Genomic DNA, 24327 nt, shown 5'->3' with positions numbered 1-24327 from the left:
TGTTAGTGAAAATACCACACAAAAATACATCAGGGAAACATGCTTTGCAAAAAAAAAAAAATGTGTATATTATTGTATACATGACAAAGCCGTTTTTCACCTTCTCAGCCCTTGCTTTTTCCTGTAAGACCTATTGCAGTCGTTAAGAGTCGTCAACAGGCTCATCACAGCTATCTGCCAATCACCCAATCCCACCACCCTTCTGAGTAATACCCCTCCCCACCTTCTCACTATATAGAAGGGTCTGGTAACTTCTGTTTCAGTGTATCTGGAGAAGTGTGCATGCACACGAAAGCTCATACCAAGAACTAACTTAGTTGGTCTTTAAGGTGCTACTGGAAGGAATTTTTTTTGTTTTGACTATGGCAGACCAACACGGCTACCTATCTGTAACACCCCAACAAAATTTGCCACGTTTTATGGGCTATCCGAAAAGGCAGAAATCTACTTCCAGCCATTTCTCCCATTGCCTTCTCTCTCCTGGACTTGAGGGTAGACTTAAGGTTCTATGGTTTTGAATTCATGCAGAACAGTCATCCTCTGATGATATGCCGGTGAAGGCATATCTACGAGGAGCGAGGGGGAAGAATTGCTCAGCTGCCCAGGCTCTGGCTGAGAGAAGAAAGCGCTCTCTGCACAGGCTCAAAGCCGCGCTCTCTTTTCCTACCACGGTCCGGTTGCTGAGCTCCAACTTTGATTTCAAAGCCTGATCTATTCTGTGCGAATCATCTTCTTTTATTTTTATTTTTTTTGAGTTGTAAGGTACCCAAGGGGTCAACTAGGATCAGACCGCTTGCAATGCAGGAATCCTCTCCGTTCTTTCTAAAAAGAGACGAGCAGCACTGGAACCTGGCTTTTCAATATTGGGGTGGAGAGGGGCTGTCCACTGAACGCGCCCCTCCCATTTATCCGCTGCTTGGTGTCATTAGCCAGAGATGGCAGGACTTGAACCTGGGACCTGCTGCGCGCTGAAGCTCGAGCTTGTCCGTCATGAGAGTCTCTTCCACAGCGGGGAGGGGAAGCGGAAAAGGGGGAGAGAACAGCAAAGAGGTTGTGAAACAGAAAGTAAAGGGGAAGCTCCTGGCAGCGCTGAATCTGCTCCTCGCCCGGAAGGGAAGTGGGATTAAGCTTGCAATGTCTGCCGAGGGTGAGGCCTGAAATTGAGAGGTTTCCCTGCCGCAAGGAACGCTTCCAGAAAAGAGAGAGAGAAAAAAAAAAGAGGTAATGGAGGGAAGGGGTTTGAGTTGAGTGGGCTCAGTCTACCTGCAAAAGGAGTAGCAAAAGCGAGGGAGAGAGTTTGGATCCTCAGGCTCCTTTCTGCCTCTCCACCCTGCACCCCCGCCAGCCCATAATGATCGCTGCGACTTGGTCCAGGATTTCCAGTCAACGTGGCTGTCTCATTCTCAGTCCTGGGCAGGTAAGGTTTCCAAAGCCACTGAACATGCCTGTGCCTACATATAGCAGGAAATAAGGCACCCACGGGCTTCTCCCGCATGTTCCCTTACTCTCAGACAGCCCTAGGCCCATCACACTTGGTCAGGGCTCCAGGTGCGACCCAGATAACAAGCATCGGATGCTGCCCTGTCCTGAGTCCCCCTTCCACTCAGGTGTTCATTGTGTGATTGGCACCTTTCTATCCCATGTGGGATGCGGGTGGCGTTGTGGGTTAAACAACAGAGCTTAGGACTTGCCGATCAGAAGGTTGGCGGTTCAAATTCCCGCAAGGGGGTGAGCTCCCGTTGCTCGGTCCCTGTTCCTGCCAACCTAGCAGTTCGAAAGCACATCAAAGTGCAAGTAGATAAATAGGTACCACTCCGGCTGGAAGGTAAACAGCGTTTCCGTGCGCTGCTCTGGTTTGCCAGAAGCGGCTTAGTCATGCTGGCCACATGACCCGGAAGCTGTATGCCGGCTCCCTCGGCCAGTAAAACGAAATGAGCGCCGCAACCCAGAGTCGGTCATGACTGGACCTATCCAATTTCTATCCCAGGAGTTCCAGGTGGTGTGCCTTGTTTTCCTCTTCCCCATCCTCACAACAACCCTGTGAGGTGGGTTGAGGTGTGAGCAAGTGGCCCTAGGGAACCAGTGATCTTCATGGCTGATGGGGGAGGGCGGGATTTGAACCCAGGTCTCCCAGGCCCAACCACTGGCTCCGTTGTGTAAATGCAAAAAGAAATCCTGGAGAATGTGCCAAGAGAGCTGAGCCCTCTCCAAGGATCTCAAACTGCCAAAAATTCAACAAGGCATCCCCAAAAGGCAAGTGGGGAAAGGGCAGGAAACCTTTTGAAGCTCTGATTAGAGCAGGGCTGGCCAACGCAGGGTCCTAGAGTCCTCCCTTCTGAGTTTTGGGAAGGAGGTGGGAGGCAGTGTTTGAAATTAGCCAGGCGCCAGGTGCATTTAGCACCTGGCTATTGACCACTTGAGACCAAGTGAGGGATGACTGGGTGCTAGGATGGCGCCTGACACCTTCACCATCTGGAGGTGCGTGCCTGAGGATCCTTGAATCTTGACTGATTTCATGCACTAACCCTGTAGGAATAGAGCAATATATATGTGGAATGCCCCTGGATCGAGCCCTTAACCTCCCGCAAGGTGTTACTGTCTGAACTAGCCAGACGTTTAACTGGGAATCAGTCTTACCCCCAAATGGCAACTAGACATTCCTTTTTGGCAACTGCAACCTTGGTTTAAGGATCCATTTGGCACATAGCTTATACAGTGGTACCTCAGGTTAAGTACTTAATTTGTTCCGGAGGTCCGTTCTTAACCTGGAACTGTTCTTAACCTGAAGCACCACTTTAGCTAATGGGGCCTCCTGCTGCCGCCACACGATTTCTGTTCTCATCCTGAAGCAAAGTTCTTAACCTGAGGTACTGTTTCTGGGTTAGCGGAGTCTTTAACCTGAAGCGTCTGTAACCCAAGGTAGCACTGTATTCTTACACTGGTGGGAGGGCTCTAGGACCCTGCTAGAGCCTCACACTTCCCAGTGCCTCTGGGAAGGTAGCGCTATGACTTGGGGGGGGGTGTCAAATTTTGGCCTTGGTTCCCCCCATCACCAGCCTGTGGGTTCCATGTCAAAGTACTCTTGCGACTCACTTGGTTTGAAAAGTTGGACTGCCTTGGATTAGGGTGTGGGATGAGGACCTTGGAGACCAGGTTTCAAATCTCCGCTCCGTCATAAAGCTCACTGGGTGACCTTGGGCCAGTCGCTGCTCCTCAGCCTAGCCTACCTCACAGGGTGTATATGGGGATTGAATTGCGCATGCCATGTTGGGCTCCTTGGAGAAGAAGGGTGGGGTAAAAGGTAAAGGTAAAGGGACCCCTGACCATTAGGTCCAGTCATGGCCGACTCTGGGGTTGCGGCGCTCATCTCGCTTTATTGGCTGAGGGAGCCGGTGTACAGCTTCCGGGTCATGTGGCCAGCATGACTAAGCCGCTTCTGGCGAACCAGAGCAGTGCATGGAAACGCCGTTTACCTTCCCGCTGGAGCGGTACCTATTTATCTACTTGCACTTGGATGTGCTTTCGAATTGCTAGGTTGGCAGGAGCAGGGACCGAGAAATGGGAGCTCACCCCGTCGCGGGCATTCGAACCGCCGACCTTCTGATCGGCAAGTCCTAGGCTCTGTGGTTTAACCCACAGTGCCACCCGCAAATGCAATAAATAAAATTTAAAATAAAAATAACCCCACACTATTGGATCATGGATGGGTAGGGATTCAAACTCACACTTGCCATTTTGTCTGCTCCTCTTTGTCTGCCTCTGCCTTCCCACATGCTCTTATGAGGGCTTGGGCTAGACCAGGGGTCAGCAAACTTTTTCAGCAGGGGGCCAGCCCACTTTCCCTCAGACCTTGTGGGGGGGCTGGACTATATATTTTTTTTGGGGGGGTGAACAAATTTCTATGCCCCACAAATAACCCAGAGATGCATTTAAAATAAAAGGGCACATTCTACTCATGTAAAAACACGCTGATTCCCGGACCGTCTGCAGGCCAGATTTAGAAGGCAATTGGGCCAGATCCGGCCCACCAGGCCTTAGTTTGCCTACACTTGGGCTAGACGGACATATAAGCACCTGGATGTTTTTTAGCCCAGAGCTGGAAAGAAGACAAAGTCCCTACCAGAGAAGAATGGCAAACCAAGCTAATGGACTATGCCGAGATGGCAAAGCTGACTGGAAAACTCAGAAACCAAGAGGATAAAAACTTTATAAAAGAATGGGAAAATTTTTAAGTTACTTAGGAGACCACTGTAAGCAGATGGAAACAAAAAGCAGGATTTTGATTCACTTGTGGTGTAAAAATCACTGTGGACAATATGGTTTGATATAAAAACGAGTATGGATGAATATGCAGTTGTGGATGTTTAAAATGAGACCCCATGGAGGGGATGTTGGGAATTCTTGAGATTCGGAGAATCTCTTTATACAGATATGTTTTTACTACTGTAAAGATAAAGGTAAAGGTACCCCTGACTATTAGGTCCAGTCGCAGATGACTCTGCGGCTATGGCACTCATCTTGCTCTATTGGCTGAGGGAGCCGGCGTTTGTCCGCAGTCATGTGGCCAGCATGACTAAGCCGTTTCTGGCGAACCAGAGAAGCACACGGAGATGCCGTTTACCTTCCCGCTGGAGTGGTACCTATTTATCTACTTGCACTTGATGTGCTTTCGAACTGCTGGGTTGGCAGGAGCAGGGACTGAGCAATGCGAGCTCACCCTGTTGTGGGGATTCGAACCGCCAACCTTCTGATCGGCAAGACCTAGGCTCTGTGGTTTAGACCATAGCGCCACCCGCGTCCCTATTTTTTACTACTTTTTATTACTGTAGTTTATGTTTATTTGTACTTTGTATTTGTAAAACCAATAAAAATGATTTCATTAAAAAAAAAAGACATTTAAGGTGCCTCTTTTTCTTTCCCCTTTGCTCACCTTTAAGGCAGGCCTTATAGCATGAGTCAACGCTGAGTGAGCTTCGCTGCTGGCAGATGACCCTTCGGGAAAGATGGCTGCTCCAAACAAGTTCTATGAGGAGATCACTGACCAGCACCTGAGGGACTGGCAGTGTATTGGCCGGGGAGCCTTTGGGACCATCTACCGAGCTCGACACGAAGACTGGAGGATCGATGTGGCCGTGAAGATTCTCAACAGGTACTGGGAGCAGGTGGAGGTTGGGTGGGTGAGGAGCGAGCGAGTTAGTGAAAGGAAGTACTGTTCCTCTCCCCTCATACGGTGGAACCTCGGTTGTTGAATGTAATCCGTTCTAGAAGACTGTTCAACTTCCAAAACGTCCAACAACCAAGGCGCAATGGGCGGTCAGCAAAATCCATTGAAAAAATGGAGACATGCACCTCGGAAGCCGTTTGACTTCCAAGGCGCGTTCAAAAATGGAAGCATTCACTTCCAGGTTGTCGCCATTCGAAAGCTGAAACGTTAGGCTTCCGAAGCGTTCAACAACCGAGGTTCCAATGTACATGAATTTTACTAAGGTAGATTGAATAAATCTACCTTAGATTTATTCTAAGGGGACGCAGGTGGCGCTGTGGGTTAAAGCCTCAGCGCCTAGGACTTGCCGATCGAAAGGTCGGCGGTTCGAATCCCTGCGGCGGGGTGCGCTCCCGCTGCTCGGTCCCAGCGCCTGCCAACCTAGCAGTTCGAAAGCACCTCCGGGTGCAAGTAGATAAATAGGGACCGCTTACCAGCGGGAAGGTAAACGGTGTTTCCGTGTGCGGCTCTGGCTCGCCAGATGCAGCTTTGTCACGTTGGCCACGTGACCCGGAAGTGTCTCCGGACAGCGCTGGCCCCCGGCCTCTTAAGTGAGATGGGCGCACAACCCCAGAGTCTGTCAAGACTGGCCCGTACGGGCAGGGGTACCTTTACCTTTACCTTAGATTGAATAAAAGCTTTTAGGAATGCAAGTCCTAAATGCTATGGATGAGGAATGTTGGCACTAGGGGGCAAAATGTGCCCCCCAGCCCTCTCTATGAGGCCCTTGGGACTCTCCCCAGACCACATCCTGTGTGCAAATCCTATTCTATAAAGATTAAGTTTACATTTGTTTCCCAGGCCAATTTTGCCTCTGCTTCCCACTCCTCCTTTAAAGCAGATATTTCTGAAGGCCGTGCAATAAATAATGGTGGACTGAAATGGTGATCCATTAGAGAATTCTGATTTGTGACAATGCAATGGACATTCTTTTCCCCTTATCTAAAACCCCTCTCTCTCTCACATTACTGTTAGACCCTTTTTTTGGGGGGGTGGACATATTGGTACTATTCAGTTACCTGTGTTTATTTCTCCACTAGGGAGAAATGGGGGAGAGGTATAATTTCCCCCTTCCTCAGAAACCGCTGCTCTGATCAAAATCTCCCCACCCCCCAATGAAGTGTTTTTTTTAAATAAACAAGGTGGTCTTGCTCATCAAGAGCAGAAGAGGTGGGAAGAGGAAAGAGCTGAAGGTTCTCCCAACCTTTCTTTCTCACCTGAGTCCATTTGACAGTTTAGCAATCACTGGAGAAATGCTTAATCAAAAGAACACACAACAACAGAGACAGACAGACACACACACACACCACCTTGCAGGGATCACAAGGTCGGTTCAACTAAGGCCCATCTAGTCCAGCATCCTGTACTCACAGTGGCAGATGCCTGCTGGAAACCAGCACACAGGATTCAAGCGTCCTGTGGTTTCTAACAACTGGTATTCAGGAGCATGGCTGCCCACAACTGTGGAGCCAAATCATAGCCATTGTGGCTAGTGGGCCCATCAATAGCTCCCTCTCCCATGAATTTATCCATTCCTCTTTTAAAGCCATCTAAGTGGGTTTTCAATCACAGCCTCCTGTGGGAGCGAGTGCCATAGTTTAACTTCCTGTTAGCTCCACACTCAACATACTTCTAAAGAAATTCTAAACCACCTTGAGGCAGAGGCTGGAAAATGGAGTCCCCTTTTTTCAGGGGAAGAAACCTTTCCAGAGATTGTAGGATTGGTTTCATCACAGCACACTGAACAGTCCACAAACAGCCACCCCTCTTGTGACTCCAGTCTGGACAGGTTCAGGGGCTGTGAGATTTATGAGGTCGGTAATCCCAGTTTGGGGCCATTCTCAGAGTAGCTTCAGTCTCCAAACCCTTTCTCCTCTTGCTATTCTACCTTCACTTTTGACCCTTTTACCCCCCCCCCCCACCATTTCCTGCAGCAATACATCATTCACCCGGGAGGAACTCCTGAAAGAAGCCCGGGCCATGGAAGAGGCACGGTTTACCTACGTCCTGCGTCTCTTTGGCCTCTTTGTGGGCAGAGTGGAAGCGGACACGAAGCTGGCTGGCTTTGGCGGTGCTACTGGTTCGAATCTGGGCCTGGTGATGGAGTTCATGGAGAACGGCACCCTGTCCGCCTTGAGGTACCGGGTCCCTTTTGTGCCTTGGGCCCTGCGAATCCGCATCCTCCACCAGGTAGCCCTGGGGATGAATTTCCTCCACAGCCTCAAACCCCCGCTGTTACACCTGGACCTCAAGCCAAGCAACGTTCTCCTGAATGAGGAGCTCCACGTCCGGGTGAGTTGCATCATTCCCGTTCCGTAAGGGGAGTGGGCAGTTCAGAGTCATTGCCTGTGCAGGCTGATATTCTCTGCAACCTCTGAGTGAGTTTCAAACTTTCAGTGAAGCTTATGGAGTGGTACAAAAACAAGGTAGAAGACCTGCATGGAATATAAGGACTAAGAACATGTTTTATTGCAGCTGAGCTATCCAGTTGTGCTGCTGCAGATGCACCATGATCTGCTTTGGAAAGTAGAAACTGCAACTCATTTCTCGTGCTGGATCGATCCCAGAAGAAGACAGACAGGGCGGTTTGACCTTAGAGAAAGTGAAGCTTATAATTTCTACAAACGTTAGCAAAGTGATCCAGCCCGGGGATTAGACGTGTACGAGGACCATCAGTTGACTTCCTGTAGGGTGGGGAACTTGTGAACTTCCAGATGTTGTTGGGCTCCAATTCCTGCCAGCCCCACTCAGCAAGACCCAACGGCTGGGGAACATGGGAGTCGTAGTCAAATGACGTCTTTGGTGGAAGAGGCATGGGTTCCCTGTCCTTGTCTTAAGGGGACAACTGTTTGACATAGAGCAGTGGTTTCCAAAATCCAACCTGCAGAACTCCAAGGTCCCTCAGAGGGTTAGCAAGAGCGCTTCAAAGATTTGATTTGATTTTAATTACATTTATATCCCATGTTTATATCCCACTTTCCCCAAATGTCATCCATGTAACAACCATGGCTGGCTGAGTGGGGATTGAAACCTTGGTCTCCTAGGTGCTAGTCCAAAACTCTAACCACTATACCACACTTAGCTCCCTAAGATCACTAAAGAGACATGTAACAGCAGCTTGCTTTAATATATTCAGGTGGGTGCCCTTGATAAGAGAACAAGGGAGGCACTCATGGTGTGTTCTTTTTTTAATAGAAAAATAGTATTGAGTATATTGCATTACAGTATATTGTACTATAAAGGCTTTTGTTTAGTTTAAAGCAATATACAAGCCTCATAAATCAAAGGTCTTCTTAGCTTTCCAATTGGTGGAAGTGGGTAGATTGTTGTTATTTATTTATTTTGTTTTATGAATTGCTTCTGCATGAGGCAATCCCAGCTATCACGTAACAGAAGGTGGAGTCGGTCTTCTGCAATGTATAATTGCGTGGGCGGATGACTCAGGTTGTTGCCTACAGGTTGGATGACTCAGGTTGTTCCAATTTCTTTCTGTGAAATGGGTGCATCTCATTCTCCAGCCACTGCTTACATCACCTCCCCCATCCCCCCCACATCCTCTTGGTTCAGGTGGCTGATTTTGGGCTCTCCAAGTTCAAGCGAGGGACCACTCGGAACGTCAGCATCAAATCCAGGGAAGAGGAAGAGTATGGCGGAACTCTGGAGTTCATGCCCCCTGAGGCTTTCACCAATGTGAACTACAAGCCAACCCCAGGCACAGATGTCTACAGGTGAACATGGGTTGCATTGCCTGTGTTGGGCAACAGGGGGCACTGCAATTACGTGAGCAACATAGAGTTGAGGGTCATTTGGGGTGACAAGCCAGTTCCCGAATGAAAGCTACTGATATCTACATGGGGTAATCCAGTACAGTGGTACCTCGGGTTACATATGCTTCAGGTTACATACGCTTCAGGTTACAGACTCTGCTAACCCAGAAATAGTGCTTCAGGTTAAGAACTTTGCTTCAGGATGAGAACAGAAATCGTGCTCTGGCGGCACGGCGGCAGCTGGAGCTCCCATTAGCTAAAGTGGTGCTTCAGGTTTAGAACAGTTTCAGGTTAAGCACGAACCTCTGGAACGAATTAAGTACTTAACCTGAGGTACCACTGTAGTCCCATAAATTCTACTGTGCTCTTTTTCTTTCTGTCTGGCATTGGTTACCAGCGTTCAGTGGTAGAATCTCAGCCTGTATGATCGTAGCCCTTTAGTATGCGAGCTCCCTGCTCATAAATGCTGGATAAGCTTGTGAGATGGAGCAAGGAATGGGGCTATGGAAAAGGTTGGTCTACATAGGAAGAGGATCATGTGCAGGGCAGTCTCTCCCGAGATCCTGATTCTCTTGTTTTTCTCTCTCTTCAGCTACGGGATTCTCATGTGGTCGTTGCTCACTGGCGAAGACCCTTACGCAAGTGAGTCTTCTTCCGGTTTCTTTCTACCTGTCAGAGATTTCGCAGACAATTTATTAATGGGAACAGGCACCGAAGAACCATCGCAAGAAAGGAAAAGAAAGTAGCTGCCTATCAGAGAGCGGGGATGCGAGCGGCACTGTGGGTTAAACCACAGAGCCTAGGACTTGCCGATCAGAAGGTCAGCAGTTCGAATCCCCACGATGGGGTGAGCTCCCGTTGCTCGGTCCCTGCTCCTGCCAACCTAGCAGTTCGAAAGCATGTCAAAGTGCAAGTCGATCAATAGGTACCGCTCCGGTGGGAAGGTAAACGGCGTTTCCGTGTGCTGCTCTGGTTCACCAGAAGCGGCTTAGTCATGCTGGCCACATGACCCAGAAGCTGTACGCTGGCTCCCTCGGCCAATAAAGCGAGATAAGCACCGCAACCCCAGAGTCGGCCATGACTGGACCTAATGGTCAGGGGTCCCTTTACCTTTAACAGAGAGCTGCAAAGTCTGTGTGTGATCCGGCCTATCCAGTGATTAGACATGGATTAGCTAAGGCAGCCTTTGGCAGCAACAGTCCATATGTTGCTCACTGTTGTAGGCAATATGCTTCTGTATACCAGTGAGTGGGACTCACAAATGGGGAGAGTACCATTGCGCTCAGGTCATCCTAGCTGGCTTCCGATAGGCATCTGGTTGGCCATTGTGAGGATAGGATGCTGGCCTTCGATGGGCTCCCAGTGTGGTCCTTCTTATGTTCTTCACCTGCATCCCTGAGATGCTAGCTGGATTCAGGGGCCCATTCAGATAGGGCCCCCATCCCTGCATTATCATGTGGTGCATGCTTCTCAAGAGGACTGTACCACATGCTTTTTCCCTCAGCTATTAAATTTGGCCCTTGACGATGTGTGACGAAACCAGGAGAAGCCTTTGGAGAAGAGCAGTAACTCAGTCGTAGAGCATCTCCTTCGCATGTACAAGGTCACAGGTTCAATCCCCAACGGGATCTCCAGGTAGGAAATCCTGGAGAGCCATTGCCACTCAGTGTAGACAATACAATGAAGCAGCTTTCTTTGTTTCCACACTAAGGTGCCATGTGCTGTTTAAATCCCCTCCCTTCAAACTGCTCAAAATTTGGCCTGCCCCATCCCCATTTTGCAAATTAATCCACAAATTGTCATGTCTTATAAAAGAGCCAGGATGGAGTAGTCAATGCTAGTTAAAAGGTAAAAAGGTAAAGGACCCCTGGACGTTTAAGTCCAGTCAAAGGCGACTATGGGGTTGTGGCGCTCATCTCGCTTTCAGGCCGAAGGAGCCACGTTTGTCCACAGTTTTCCGGGTCCTGTGGCCAGCATGACTAAACCATTTCTGGCACAACAGGACACCGTGACAGAAACCAGAGCGCATGGAAATGCCATTTACCCTCCCGTCACAGCGATACCTATTTATCTACTTGCACTGGTGTTTTTTTGAACTGCTAGGTTGGCAGGAGCTGGGACAGAGCGACAGGAGCTCACCCCGTTGTGGGGATTCAAACCGCTGACCTTCTGATCAGCAAGCCCAGGAGGCTCAGTGGTTTAGACCACAGTGCCACCCGCGTCCCTAGTCAATACTACTGGGACTGGGACTCCGGAGAACTGCATATGAATTCCTCTATTATACTGGGCCTTGTGCAAATCTGCATAGCCCATTCAGAATATTTTGCATACAACCTGTGTTTCCGTGTCTGCTTAGATGTTCCTCCTGGAAATATGAGCTCCATCATCAAGTCACTGATTCCCCAAGGCCAAAGGCCCAGTACTAAGGAGCTTGAGAGGATGGCCAGTAGAGTGTTGAAACTAGAAGACTTGATCAGGCTGATGAAACTCTGCTGGCATCACAACCAAGACCAAAGACCGTCCTTCCGAGGTAATAAATGTGACACCCCCCCCCCCATGAGAGTGCTAACATCAAGTGGAATATAATGTTTACATTTCATTTGAAAAGGTATAGTGGTTCACGACAGATAACTTAGTCAAAATGGGAAACGGTACCAGAAATCACATCAGTTCATATGTCCCTTTGCAAACAGGAATAGAAATCAGGCATTCGAATACAAGTAGTATTCACTGTTATCAATCCCCCCCCCCAAAGTCCACTATTTGCTGTCATTCCACACACACACCCACCCAGTACATTACTGATGACTTTACTCTCTGCTCAATTAGAATGAATGGTGTGGAATTATATAGCAGTAATGTACAGTGGTGCCCCGCAAGACGAACGCCTCGCAAGACGGAAAAGCCGTTAGACGAAAGGGTTTTCCGTTTTGGAGGCGCTTCGCAAAATGAATTTCCCTATGGGCTTGCTTCGCAAGACAAAAATGTCTTGCGAGTTCCTGTGGGTTCCCCCCCTTTTCCTAAGCCGCTAAGCCGCTTATCAGCTGATCCACTGATAAGCCGCTTAACAGCTGATTGCTAAAAGCCGCTAAACTCCTAATAGCACTAATCCGCTAAGCTGTCAATGGGCTTGCTTCGCAAGACGAAAAAACCGCTATACGAAGAGCCTCACGGAACGGATTAATTTCGTCTTGCAAGGCACCACTGTAATGGATTACATTATTAAATTTAGCCACAGTGAGCCAAATAACATCTTTGCAGAACCTGAACTGCAGCGGAATGGGAACAACGCTGCATGCATTGGGTACTAGGTAGAGGGTCTTCTCAGCGGGTGCTCCTAGGCTTTGGGGCTCTCTCGCTTGTTCTTCAGCTGGTTGGTAAAGACTTTTGCACTGGCAAAACTAGGGTGTTTGTGCTACCTGTAACTGTGGTGTGATTCTGAATGCACAGCTCCCACTCTACCCCTGGGTACGTAAATGGCTTGAGGTCTCTGTAGTTCCTTCCCTGCACACACACACACACACACACACACACACACACACACATATGTTGGTTTTTCCACAAATTTTCCATCATAACAACTTCATAACAAATCTTTGGCTATCACAGCCTAAGACTTCCCTCAACTCCTTCTAATGGTTTTCTAAATTCCTCTCTATTTTTGCATTTTATAACTATACTTGTTGCTCTAAATCCTCTCTTACATCATCTATTTTTAATCCTTTCCACAATAATTTATATAGTCCTCCTTACATAACTTCTTGTAACCCTACAAGCAATGTTGAATAATTACAATTGTCTTTCAAAGTCCTTCCCTCATTCTCATCCCCCCCCACCCATTTTGCTTAGAGTGCAGCGAAAACACAGAGGATGCCTTTTCCCAGTACAAACGTCACATTGTGGCCGCTGTTCGCAAAGTCCAGGATTGCTTGGTAAGCTGCACTTTTTCAGACAGCCACCAGGTGGTAGGAGCCCTCTATTTTTACCTTGCATAGATAATACTGAGGAGAAATAATAGAATCATAGAGCTGGAAGGGAACACGAGAATCATCTCATCTATGCCAGGTTGCTGTTGTTTTTAAATTCTCCCTTGTTATATCCCCTCAGTAAGCTGCAACATACAGTAATTTAAAACACACACATGCACACACCATCTGCTTGGTCTGTGGTAAAACAGCTCCCAGTTGCGACAGTGTGGACATTCTCCTTCATTGGTTAAAAAGTCCGTTTAATCAACAAAACAATCATTTTTAAAAACAATTTTATTGAAATTTTCTCAGACAAATGAGAAATACGTAACAACAAACACAACATATGTAAAAATACTTGGCTGTGAATTTAGTCCTGGCAATACTTGTGCAGAAAAAAAGGTGATACAACAAGAGGACACAATAATACCTAAGTATAGAAACAGCAATCTGGAAGACCAAAGGAAGTAATTTACACATTTTAAAGCTAAAGGTCAAAAATGGTTAGGTATAATACCAGCCCACAGTGCTTTTTTTCGGGGGGGGGGGGTATAGGGGTATGCATGCCCCTAAACATTTTGTGAATCTTTGCACTTTTGTCCATTTACTGTATTTATTTTCCCTGATTTGAACTATACAATGGTGATTTTCTTGAGTCAAAATGAGAGTACTCCTAAACAATTTTTTTAAAGAAAAAAAAGCACCGCCAGTCCATAATGGGTGATGAAGACCTGGGGGTGGGGGAGGGGGGAGAGACTGCCCCGTCAGAAACCAAGTACGGTACTTGAGAGTGGTGCTTTTGGATTTAAGCCCTCCAAATTGTCTGTCACATGGTATTCTCTCTCCTCTGGTCCCATTTAAAGATGGAGAGCTCTCCTTCAAATGAAACCAGGGTCAACTTGGATACAATATCAGGAAGAGTCAGTTCTGCCCGTCAGGTATCGAAGCCCTTGGACTACGAGGTCCCGCTAACCTCTTCCTATGAATTTGAGGAGCAGCTTAGGACTTTAAGACTGGAAGAGTTTCCACACAGAGAAAATGGTGAGTGGGGTTTGCGAAATGGGTCTGGGAGCATTTTCTACTTCTAAGACAGTAATTGGCTAAGGGAAACTTCAGCACAAATCTTGCTGAGATCATGGGTGTGCAGAAGTGAGAAAGAGTTTTATTTACAGTGGTGCCTCGCAAGACGAAATTAATTCGTTCCGCGAATTTTTTCGTCTAGCGAATTTTTCATCTTGCGAAGCACGAAATCCCATAGGAATGCATTGAAAATCAATTAATGTGTTCCTATGGTCAAAAAAAGTCCAAACAAAGCCAAATTTGGTACAACAAGAGTTTATTAAGTGCTCTTTAAAGTCACACATACTGTAAAGAGCATTTCAAAATTCAAACCCAGAATTTTTTTTTAAAAAACAGCAGAGTGGCCCAATGGTCACAGAAAATCATAAAAATGCAGAAAAAAACCCACAAGCTTCCAGATTCTTGCAAACCCCTCCCCAACACCAAGTCCTTGAATTCCAAACACCCCAACCCAAAATCCAAAAGCCCCCCAAAAAGTTTTAAAAGCTTAACTTACCAAATGGCTGCAAAAGAAGTTTTGGAAAAGCTTCAAAAATCACCAAAGTCTTTAAAAACCTCAAGAAAGGCTACTATGTACACTGCGTTCTATGAGTTGCTCCTCAAAGTCAAGTCGCAACTGTATTAATGGTGTTAAGAAAAAGGAAACAAACTTGCAAGACGTTTTCGTCTTGCGAAGCAAGCCCATAGGGAAATTCGTCTTGCGAAGCAGCTAATAAAACGGAAAACCCTTTCGTCTAGCGAGTTTTCCGTCTTGCGAGGCATTCGTCTTGCGGGGCACCACTGTATTCACACACACACACACACACACACACACACACACATTCATTTTCAGGTAGGTGTTGGTCTGACGCAATTGAAAATAATTTAAAAAATGTTCCAGTAGCACCTTAGAGACCAACTAAGTAGTTCTGGGTATAAGCTTTTGTGCATGCACACTTATTCAGATACACAGGCTTCTTCAGAAGTGTGCATGCACAAGATAGCTTATACCCAGAACTACTTAGCTGGTCTCTCAGGTGCTACTGGACATTTTTTTTATTTTTTTCGACTGCGTCAGACCAACACGGCCACCTACCTGAACGTGTGAAAACAGTAAATGCTGTCCTCTTCCTCACCCCCAAGTCAAGGTGAGCGCCAAGGGTAGCCATACTGTTTGGGCACCTGTGGTTGAAAATGCAGCAGGTGCCTCTTCCTAACTGTAAAAAACACAATAATAAGAAATTGGACAACCTGATTCCCTTTCATGAGAACAATTATCAGCCACCTCAGACATCCACTCCCTCTTCCTAAAGGAAGGGGGCTAGCAGGTGTCTTTTCCTGCACTCGAGGCTTCAGAGCAAAGGCAGAAGTAATGGCTCTTGCTCTGAATTGGATTGTTGGTGGCACTGTAGTATGTTTGTCCAGTGTTTTGCCTCATCTCTGCTTGCCCCTCTGTCAAAATTCTCCCTAATTTTGCATCCTGGAGGACAGGAAGCATTTGGGCTCGGTCCTCATAGAAAAACTGGAATGTGGGGTATGCGTGGGTCAATGGAGATGAGGAGCTGCCACAACAAACCTCAAGTCTCTCCTCAGCCAGCCCCACCTGCCTGCCTTACATTTAGGAGGTAGAACTACCTGCCAGCTTGCTTCTCCTTTGTGATGTTTTCCTTGTAGAACTCAGCAGGGAAAAGGTTGGGGGACAAAACTAGAATTAGGTGTCTGCGCCTGCCATTGTCTGTGGTTCCAGCTACTTCCTTCCTCTCCACCAGCCCCAATGGGCACCAGCCACTGCTGGCCTATGTGTGGATTTAGGCCTCATCAACACTGCCCTTTTGTCACAGGCAAATCATGAGGGAATGTCACCTTGTGATGCCATGTCCTCTTCAGAATGTACTATGTTCACTTGCTTTTATTCCCACCCACCCGCCTTTTCCTTTTCTTTTCAGAGGCTGTACCCATGAGAGACTTTTCCAAAATAAACCGAGAAGGGAAATCTGGGCTTCACCGTAGTCACAGTGCACGGATCATGAAAGTAAGGCCACTGCTATCAGTGTTACCCATCGAGGCTGAGGAGAGTTGGATGGGTTGGGGAAATGGAGTGGATAGCACAAGCTGGGGGCTTTGGCGAGAAGCCATTGGTTGGGGTTGCTGTGGGAAGTGTGGGGTGGAAATGGGCAGTGAGGGCTCAGTGAGGGACGGTGAAGGGCCACCAGCTCTGAACTGGTTTCTGGCCAAGCTCTTACACAAGCACAAAAGGCTTGTATCCCCTGCACACACATGCAGGGGCTGTGTCACTCGTGTTCGATCTAATCCAAGATGGCAGCTGTGCTGGCATCTGCCCTGCCAATTCACCTTGGAAGGATCAACTGGGACACCAGCCTTTTCTTGACTGGGAAAGATTACAGGGTTTGCCTGTTTTGAGATAGTTAAAACGATTCAGCAAGTCACTGGAGTGAACAGAATGCTTAGGGTCTCAAATGTGGGGCCAATTCCAATTACGTTAACGCTTTACTCTTCAAATTTGCTGAGGACCCGGGCTATGGATCGCCTCCTCACGAAGGGGTGAAGATTCGAAACTGGCCCAGGAATACAGGTATTTTTTCTGCCTTTCTAAAAGGAAGTAGATCTTTCTGCTGCAGCAGGGATAGGGGACTGTTCTCACCCTAACGGCCCATTCCCTACAGGAAAACCTTCCAGCGGACAGATGCCAAAGGCAAATGTGTGTGGTGGTCAGAATCAAAATGTGGGCCGACCTGGGCCTGGAGCTCCCCACCCGTGTATTACAGGGATACAGAGTAAAGATAAGACACAGGCATGCCACCCTTGGGCAGCGAATCCACTTCAGAACCATACTCACTTCATTTGGACAGGTATACAGGCTTCCAAAGTGAATCCTACTCGTTTTGGGCATCTAATACGTCCTCTCCAGGAAAGCTAGCCATTCCTGCAGAGCACCAATTGGAGAGTTGTTGTTTTTTTTAAAAAAGTGTATTCTATTAAATTTTCAAAAGTTGAACATTGTACACCCCAAAATAAAATCTCACAAAATGAGAAAGAAATGCAAATCTCTCGAGACTATTGGTAAACTCTGATAATTGGTTATCTTCCACATGACAAAGACTGCACCAGCAAAAATCACACCAACAAAAACCATCTCTGACATTATTATTGTGGAATATAGCAGGCTGGCACATAAAACTGAGGATGCCACTTTTCAGGACTCCAATACATCATGAATTTTTCTTTCGTTTTGTCGACCTCTCAACCCATTTTCCATGGGGTTTTTTCCCCCTCCCCCTTTGCTGCACCCTATCTTCTATCTTTTATATACCATTACAACAATACAATAATATCTCATTCCTTCTGTGACTCATAATTCAAATCCTGCTGGCAAGTTCATCATGCTATAGTATTTCTTTAAATAACCCCCGCCCCCAAAGCTTCCATTGTTCCACAAAACAATCATCATTAGGTTCTCTTATTTTGGCTGCTAGATTTGCCAATTCCGCATACAGTGGTACCTCGCAAGATGAATGCCGGGCAAGACGAATGCCGCGCAAGACGAAAGAGTTTTCCGTTTTTTGAGTCGTTCCGCAAGACGAATTTCCCCATGGGCTTGCTTCACAAGACGAAACGTCTTGCGAGTTATTGCGAGTTTGTTTCCTTTTTCTTAAAGCCGCTAAGCCGCTAATAGCCGTGCTTCGCAAGATGAAAAAATCGCAAGACGAAGAGACTCGCGGAACGGATTAATTTCATCTTGCGAGGCACCACTGTAGTCCAAATTGGCAAGTGCTTATGACCTGCTTGGAGCTCTGACTGCCTGGACTTTCTGAGAACTGCGAAGCCATCTCCCTCCCACCAGTCCAGCCATTTGATTCTGGGGGGCTTGACCAGTGAATGGGAAGGGGTAGAAATCTGTGCTGGAGCCAGAGCAGCCAGATATGTGTGTCATTAGAAGAGTAATGGTGGGAGAGAAGCAAAAGCTCATCCCACTTTTTTGGGGGCGGGGGGGAGAAACACCACACCTGTTCCTAGTGGGAAGTGCATCTGTCATCAGACTAGCTTGGCTGCCTGCTCTCATTTTAATTATCACTTGCAGTCCCCAGGAAGTCTCTGCAGTGCCGCTGTGGCTTTTTGCTCCCTTTCAGAAAATTAAGTGCAGCCGAGCGCTTCCTCATTGTAAAAAAAGGGGGTTTTAAAAGGGAAATGCCTTGGGGAATGAAGGTCAAGGTGGATGAGAATTAGAACTCTGTGTAACTGGTTGTAACACTTGCATGTCTGGAAGAGAAATTTGACAGCTCCTTCCAACTTTACCACCCTGTTCATAAGCTGTGAAGTTGGGAACTGGGAACATTTTTTTAAGGGATTGTGTGTGTGTGTGCAAGGGCACAATGAGGGGCAAAGCATAGTGCAAATTTAGCAGCAGCGATCACATTCCCTGTTGTTGGAAAGCGCTTCCCCACTCCACAATGCCCCGCTTGTTTCCCCCTTTACCCATAATGCTCCACTGCTGCTTCTAGAATAATCTAAAGTGGATTTTAGAACCTACAGCTTACGGCCACCACCACATTTTGTACCGATGAGTTCCTCAAATTATACACTGCATGGCAAAATTTGTTCTTGTCCTCTAGCCTTAAAACGTCCCACCCAAAAGTTTCATGAGATGAACCCAAGTTCTAATATGATGAGGGACTTCCTGCTTTAGGCAAAGAAGGGAGAAAGGTTGGAACCAAAATGAGGCACAACATGCTGTGAACTGGGTTTTTCCACACTGGAGAATGGTTTGGGGCTTTGCATCCCATAAGTGGAGGAACCTATCAAGGGAATATAGCATGTCTTGTAGAATAACAGGCTGAAGTTCACCTCCCAGTTGTAGATTGTGAACAGTTTGTCCTTGAGAGCTTAAGAAGAGCCTTTCTGGATCAGACCAAAGGCCTATCTAGTCCAGAATCCTGTTCTCACAGTGGCCAGTCAGATGCCTGTGGGAAGCGAGTTTCAGCAACAGAACGGAAAAGTTGGCGGGGCTGAGTTTCCCCCCCCCCACTCCAGTTTACACCAGAACCATATTTAAATCTTGAATTAATTTGAGCGTCAGGGGATGGGGAGAGGACAGACAAGTTTATCCTTCAAGTCCCGAACCCTTGACTGAAAGTGGGGGGAAAGGGAGTTCCAGATGAAGCACAGATAAAAGGCTTGTGATGGCTAGCTTCCTGCCACGGTCCCCTCTCAGCCACATATTTGGCATCCATGTAAAGAAGCTGTGTGCCCATAAGACTCTCCTGTATGAGGGGGAATCCTGAGCGGGTCAGGAATTCTTTTCTGTTATGTACTGAGTTGAATAGGATCCAAATTGCAGCAGTCTGATTGGTCCTAGAACAATAGGATTCAGAACGCAGCAGTCTGATTGGTCCTAGAACAATAGGATTCAGAACGCAGCAGTATAATTGGTCTGCAGGAGCCACCCAATCCAACTCCAGGTGGAAGTGAATCCGCAACCTGATTGGCCTACAGGTGAATCCCGGAAATAGCCAATCACGTGGGGCCCATTGTGTAAATAATGTATATAAAACAGACAGTTCGGGGAAACTTCCATTCCTCACTACCATGAGCTGAATAAAGAGCATGAAATCCACACTTGACTCCGAGTATATTTCACTCTCACATGGAGGAACACCCACAAATGTATGTTGTGATGCACATGCAAGCTCTTTACATGGACACTGGATGTGTGGCCTGGAAGCTTGTGGCCTGTTGCTGTGGCGGCTAGACACCAGAACCTTGTGAACCCCTCACACAATGCTTTCAGTGCCTTAGGGAGTTGATGTTAATCCCCCTCTTCAGTCAACTCTCAATGGGGCACTTGTCACAAGGCCTAATGACGACCTAGCATGAGGTGGGCCAACATGGCACCTTCAAGGTGTTTTGGTCTACAACCTCCATCATCCCCCAGCCACCATAAGCAATAGTTGTGGAGGACGCGAGTTGCAGTCCGTACGTATGTGGGATACTGCATTGGCTGACCCTGGTCAAGCATGGGAAACTACTTTCTTAAAGGGAAAAGTGAATTGCTTTCTTGTCTTTTTAAAGAACCCAAGCGACGCCCCCTTTCAGACTCGTATACCGTCCCATCGTATCCACCCTACCTGCCTGGATTCTGGCCTCAACCTCAGGTAAGGGAACTGGGGGATACAGAGAGGTAACAAGGGTAGGAGAATGGTTGGAGGGGGGTTGGGGTTGGGAAAGAGATGAAAGGATTCCTTAACCCAGGGGTAGCCAGCGGGTGGCCTCCTAATAATAATAATAATAATAATAATAATAATAATAATAATAATTTTATTATTTGTACCCCACCCATCTGATTGGGTTGCCCCAGCCACTCTGGGCTGCTTGTGACAAATTTAAAAGCTTAATAAAACACAAAACATTGAAAATAATAATTGTGTACTACAATTCCGTGACACAGGTGGCGCTGTGGGTTAAAGCCTCAGCGCCTAGGACTTGCCGATCGAAAGGTCGGCGGTTCGAATCCCTGTGGCGGGGTGCGCTCCCGCTGCTCGGTCCCAGCGCCTGCCAACCTAGCAGTTTGAAAGCACCTCCGGGTGCAAGTAGATAAATAGGGACCGCTTACCAGCGGGAAGGTAAACGGCGTTTCCGTGTGTGGCTCTGGCTCGCCAGAGCAGCGATGTCACGCTGGCCACGTGACCCGGAAGTGTCTCCGGACAGCGCTGGCCCCTGGCCTCTTGAGTGAGATGGGCGCACCAACCCCAGAGTCTGTCAAGACTGGCCCGTACGGGCAGGGGTACCTTTACCTTTACCTTACTATAATTCCCATCAGCATCAGCCAGCAGTGGTCATGGGTGATGGGAGTTGGAGTCCACCACGTGTTGACTCCTCCTAAACTGTGTCATATGTTGGATCGGTCCATTTCAGCTGGAGCCACTTGGCTTTGACTGGCAGCATCTCTTTTCAGCAGTGAAAATGCAATAGTGATAAATTGAATACGTAGCAATCTGCTGCTGTTCCCCAGTGCCCACCATCAACTGCTTCACTCTGCTTAATAGTAGAAATGCCCCTAGTGTACTGTTCTGGGTAAAATATTGGACAGTTGGGACATATGACCTTATGACTCACTAAGTCCAATGCAGTCTCAGCAGCATCCAGCCAGCCTAACAGAATGATATCTCCAGGGTGGCAAAACCAGAAGGTTTGATCAAGCCCTTGGCAGGCCACCAGATCTAGGTGGTGAGCCTACTGGTTGTGAAGCCATCGCTGACGTCATGTTGCGATTGACCAGGTTTATATGGTTGTCCTTTTTAAGGCAGCCATTGCTAATGTAGATAATGAATGGCCTGGTCTGTTTTCAGGGACCACTTTGTTCTCCAGGCACTAGTCCAGGGCTGGAACATTCCCGGCTATCTCTTGGCCAAGGTCCTTGGACTGTTTTACGGCATCACTTAAGCAATAAGGGGTTGAGAGATAGGCAGCTTCTGTACTTGGATGAGGCGAGATCATCGATTGTGTTGGGCTTGGGGAAGAAAGGATGATGGATGTGTGCTTCTTGAGAAATCCCCTGCCGGAGAGGAAGACTGACAAGCACGCTTCTGGCTTTCCAGAAGATGCAGCAGAAAACAATACCATGTTGTTTGGATGGTGGAATATATAACAGATACTCACAATGGCTTGAAATGGTTTTTTTAAAAACAAAAACAGAAAAACAAGATTTCAAGTTGGGTGCTGAAGGGGGTGCAGCCCTGAAAACAACCCTGTGTAGGGAAGCTTTTTAAGGTTTAAGGTTTTATTTCGTTTTTATATGTGCTGGAAGCAGCCCTGAGCGGCTGGGGCAACGCAGTCAGATCGGTGGGATACAAATAATAAATTACTGTTGTTGTTACATCCAAAAGGTAGCTTGCTCCAAGTTGATTCCCTATTCACATTTTATGTTTATTTGACAAGCATTCTTTATCCCACACTTCAGCCAAAAAAAAGACAGGCTCGCAGAGCCAGTGATAAGACAGTGCTTGCCCTCGGTCTTATAGTCTAAAAGATGTAGCAGAAAAGGAAAGGGGGTTGGGATGGAGGAGTGGAGGGGAAACAGACTCCTTTCCCCCTGTTTTAGATGCACCATACATCTGAAGCACATCCAACAAACGTTCAAATCACATGGCTCCCTCCGAAGTGGGAATTGTAGCTTACTCCTCACAGCTAGGATTTGCAGCAGCCTTAACAAACCGCAGTTCCTGGGATTCTTTGGGGGAAGAATTGTGTGCATTGAGTGTTTGTTGCCTGTGTTTCAAATGCATGGTATGACACTACTTGTATTGATCAGCTAGAAATGGAAAGCTTTCAAGGAGGAGGAGCCCTACGGTGCTGGTCTTTCATCAGAGGTGATGGAAACACCCTGCAAGGATATGTTTCTTTCGGGGGGCACTGTTTTCTCTCTTTCCATACTCATATGCCCATTTATTTATCTCTCTCTCTGCCTCTGTCTCTTTTTCTCCTCTTGGCACCGTGTTCCAGTCATTCTACCAACCCCAGCAAGATGTATCCCAGGACCACACACTCTTGCCACACTTTAGTTCTCCTAGAGCTCCACAGGAATGTGAGTACCTAAAGGAAATGACAAAACCCAACCATACCATTCAGTGGTACAACCAACTACGGCCCAGAATAGAGCAGTTCAGTACCAGCTTGAGTGTTCTGAGGATCACAACCTTGAATGACTTGAATCCTGATTATCTCTGGGATGTCTATTTCCGTATGCACCTCCCCACAAATTTGAGGTCATCTGACGAGTTCCTGCTTCAGATTCCATCTTAGAAAACGTATTTAGGAGACCTATGAAGGTAGCCCTGTATCGGGATATTTTTAATGTTTCATGCTTTATTATGTTTTTTTTTAATATGTGTTGGAAAGTCACCTGGAGTGGTTGGGGCAACCCAGCCAGATGACCAGGGTATAAATCATAAAACTATTTATTACCTTTATAAATAACAGTTTTATAAATAATAAAACTATTATGATCATGAGGATTTCAGTGGTGTCAGAATGCCATGGCTAATAGATGAGTTTCTGCATATACAGTGGTACCTCGGTTTTGAAACACAATCTGTTCTGGAAGACCGTTCGACTTCCGAAACGTTCAAAAACTGAAGCAGTTACTTCCTGAAGCATTTACTTCTGGAAAACTGACTACAGAAGTCGCGTGGCACATTTGACTTCCGACAAGCATTCAAAAACCGAAGCAGTTACTTCTGGGTTTTCGGCATTCGAAAACCGAAACATTCGACTTTTGAGACATTCGAAAACCGAGGTACCGCTGTAATTGAAATCTTTTGGAATACTGCAATTTTTTTTGGAAGGGTGTAGTTTGAGATGCAGGTTTCTGAATGCATATGTGAGGACTGGAGCAAAGATCCCCCCTTAAACAGGAAGGAAGAAAGATAATAGGGAAGTGACTTAAATCAAGTCAGAAAAAGACAGGCAGAGAACTCCTGTGCAGGATCAGGCCTGTTGCCCATCTCTTCCATGTCTCTCACTGGCCTGCCAATCAGAGATTGTGACTCTCCTCTCTCCCTAGAATCATAGAATCATAGAGTTGGAAGAGACCACAAGGGCCATCGAGTCCAACCCCCTGCCAAGCAGGAAACACCATCAGAGCACTCCTGACATATGGTTGTCAAGCCTCTGCTTAAAGACCTCCAAAGAAGGAGACTCCACCACACTCCTTGGCAGCAAATTCCACTGTCGAACAGCTCTTACCCTACCTTGTTGGAAAGTCACCTCCGTTGTTGTTAAGGTGATAACTAACAGCCTCTTCTTCTCCCCCCTACCCCAGATGGTGGAATCACTATCACAGGCCATGGCATCTCAGGAATCCAAATTGGAACCCATAACACCCTGGTCCTGGAACAGGTTCATGAGAGCAAACCCAGGAATGAGCATTAATCTATGCCTGCCGTTTGTGGGAAGTTTCTTATGGACAATTCCGTTTCCTCCGCTTCAAGGGACAAATGCACATTCCAAGCATAAGTGTGATCTTTCTTCTCTACGCAATTCTGATCAAGACGCAAGAACTCTCTTCTAGAAGCATGCCACGAGGCCCATACACACCCTCACCACCTAATCCAGAAGTGGCACTGCTTTTGACTTGGTTGCATAAACCCAATCTGGGATGAATGAATGTTTATTTGCATCAGCCCATTGGCCATAGCAGTAAAACAAGAACGCAATATACAATGAATAGAAATAAAAGTCAATTATATAAAATGCA

The 24327-nt window shown here is 47.1% G+C and overlaps 1 protein-coding gene across 2 annotated transcripts; it reads left to right on the top strand.

Moving 5' to 3' along the window:
• Window positions 1-937: 937 nt before the first annotated feature.
• On the top strand, window positions 938-24327 carry LOC310828859 (receptor-interacting serine/threonine-protein kinase 3-like). 2 transcript variants are annotated; one of them, XM_083706813.1, is made up of 13 exons: window positions 938-1221; window positions 4938-5149; window positions 7198-7555; window positions 8831-8991; window positions 9623-9672; window positions 11387-11560; window positions 12880-12962; window positions 13862-14039; window positions 16004-16089; window positions 16587-16650; window positions 20145-20227; window positions 22575-22656; window positions 23893-24327. In XM_083706813.1, the coding sequence occupies exons 2-13, from the start codon at window positions 5004-5006 to the stop codon at window positions 24000-24002; spliced, it is 1575 nt and encodes a 524-aa protein (XP_083562939.1). In that variant the 5' UTR covers window positions 938-1221; window positions 4938-5003; the 3' UTR covers window positions 24003-24327. The 2 variants fall into 2 exon arrangements, with proteins under 2 accessions (XP_083562939.1, XP_083562940.1); XM_083706814.1 differs by having other exon boundaries at window positions 938-1417.

This window comes from Podarcis gaigeae (genome assembly GCF_964106915.1).
Source record: "Podarcis gaigeae genome assembly, chromosome: 13".
In the NCBI taxonomy this organism is placed as follows: Eukaryota; Metazoa; Chordata; class Lepidosauria; order Squamata; family Lacertidae; genus Podarcis; species Podarcis gaigeae.
Note: the sequence above shows the minus strand (reverse complement) of the source record. Positions and strands in the feature narration are given on the sequence as shown.

What these genes read in the sequence shown, in the direction of transcription:
- LOC310828859 (XM_083706813.1), top strand. Translation starts at nt 5,004, where the DNA reads ATGGCTGCTCCAAACAAGTTCTATGAGGAGATCACTGACCAGCACCTG. An exon ending in CCAGGCACAGATGTCTACAG is followed by an intron (nt 8,992 to 9,622) that starts GTGAACATGGGT and finishes CTCTCTCTTCAG; the next exon opens with CTACGGGATTCTCATGTGGT. An exon ending in TGGCGAAGACCCTTACGCAA is followed by an intron (nt 9,673 to 11,386) that starts GTGAGTCTTCTT and finishes GTGTCTGCTTAG; the next exon opens with ATGTTCCTCCTGGAAATATG.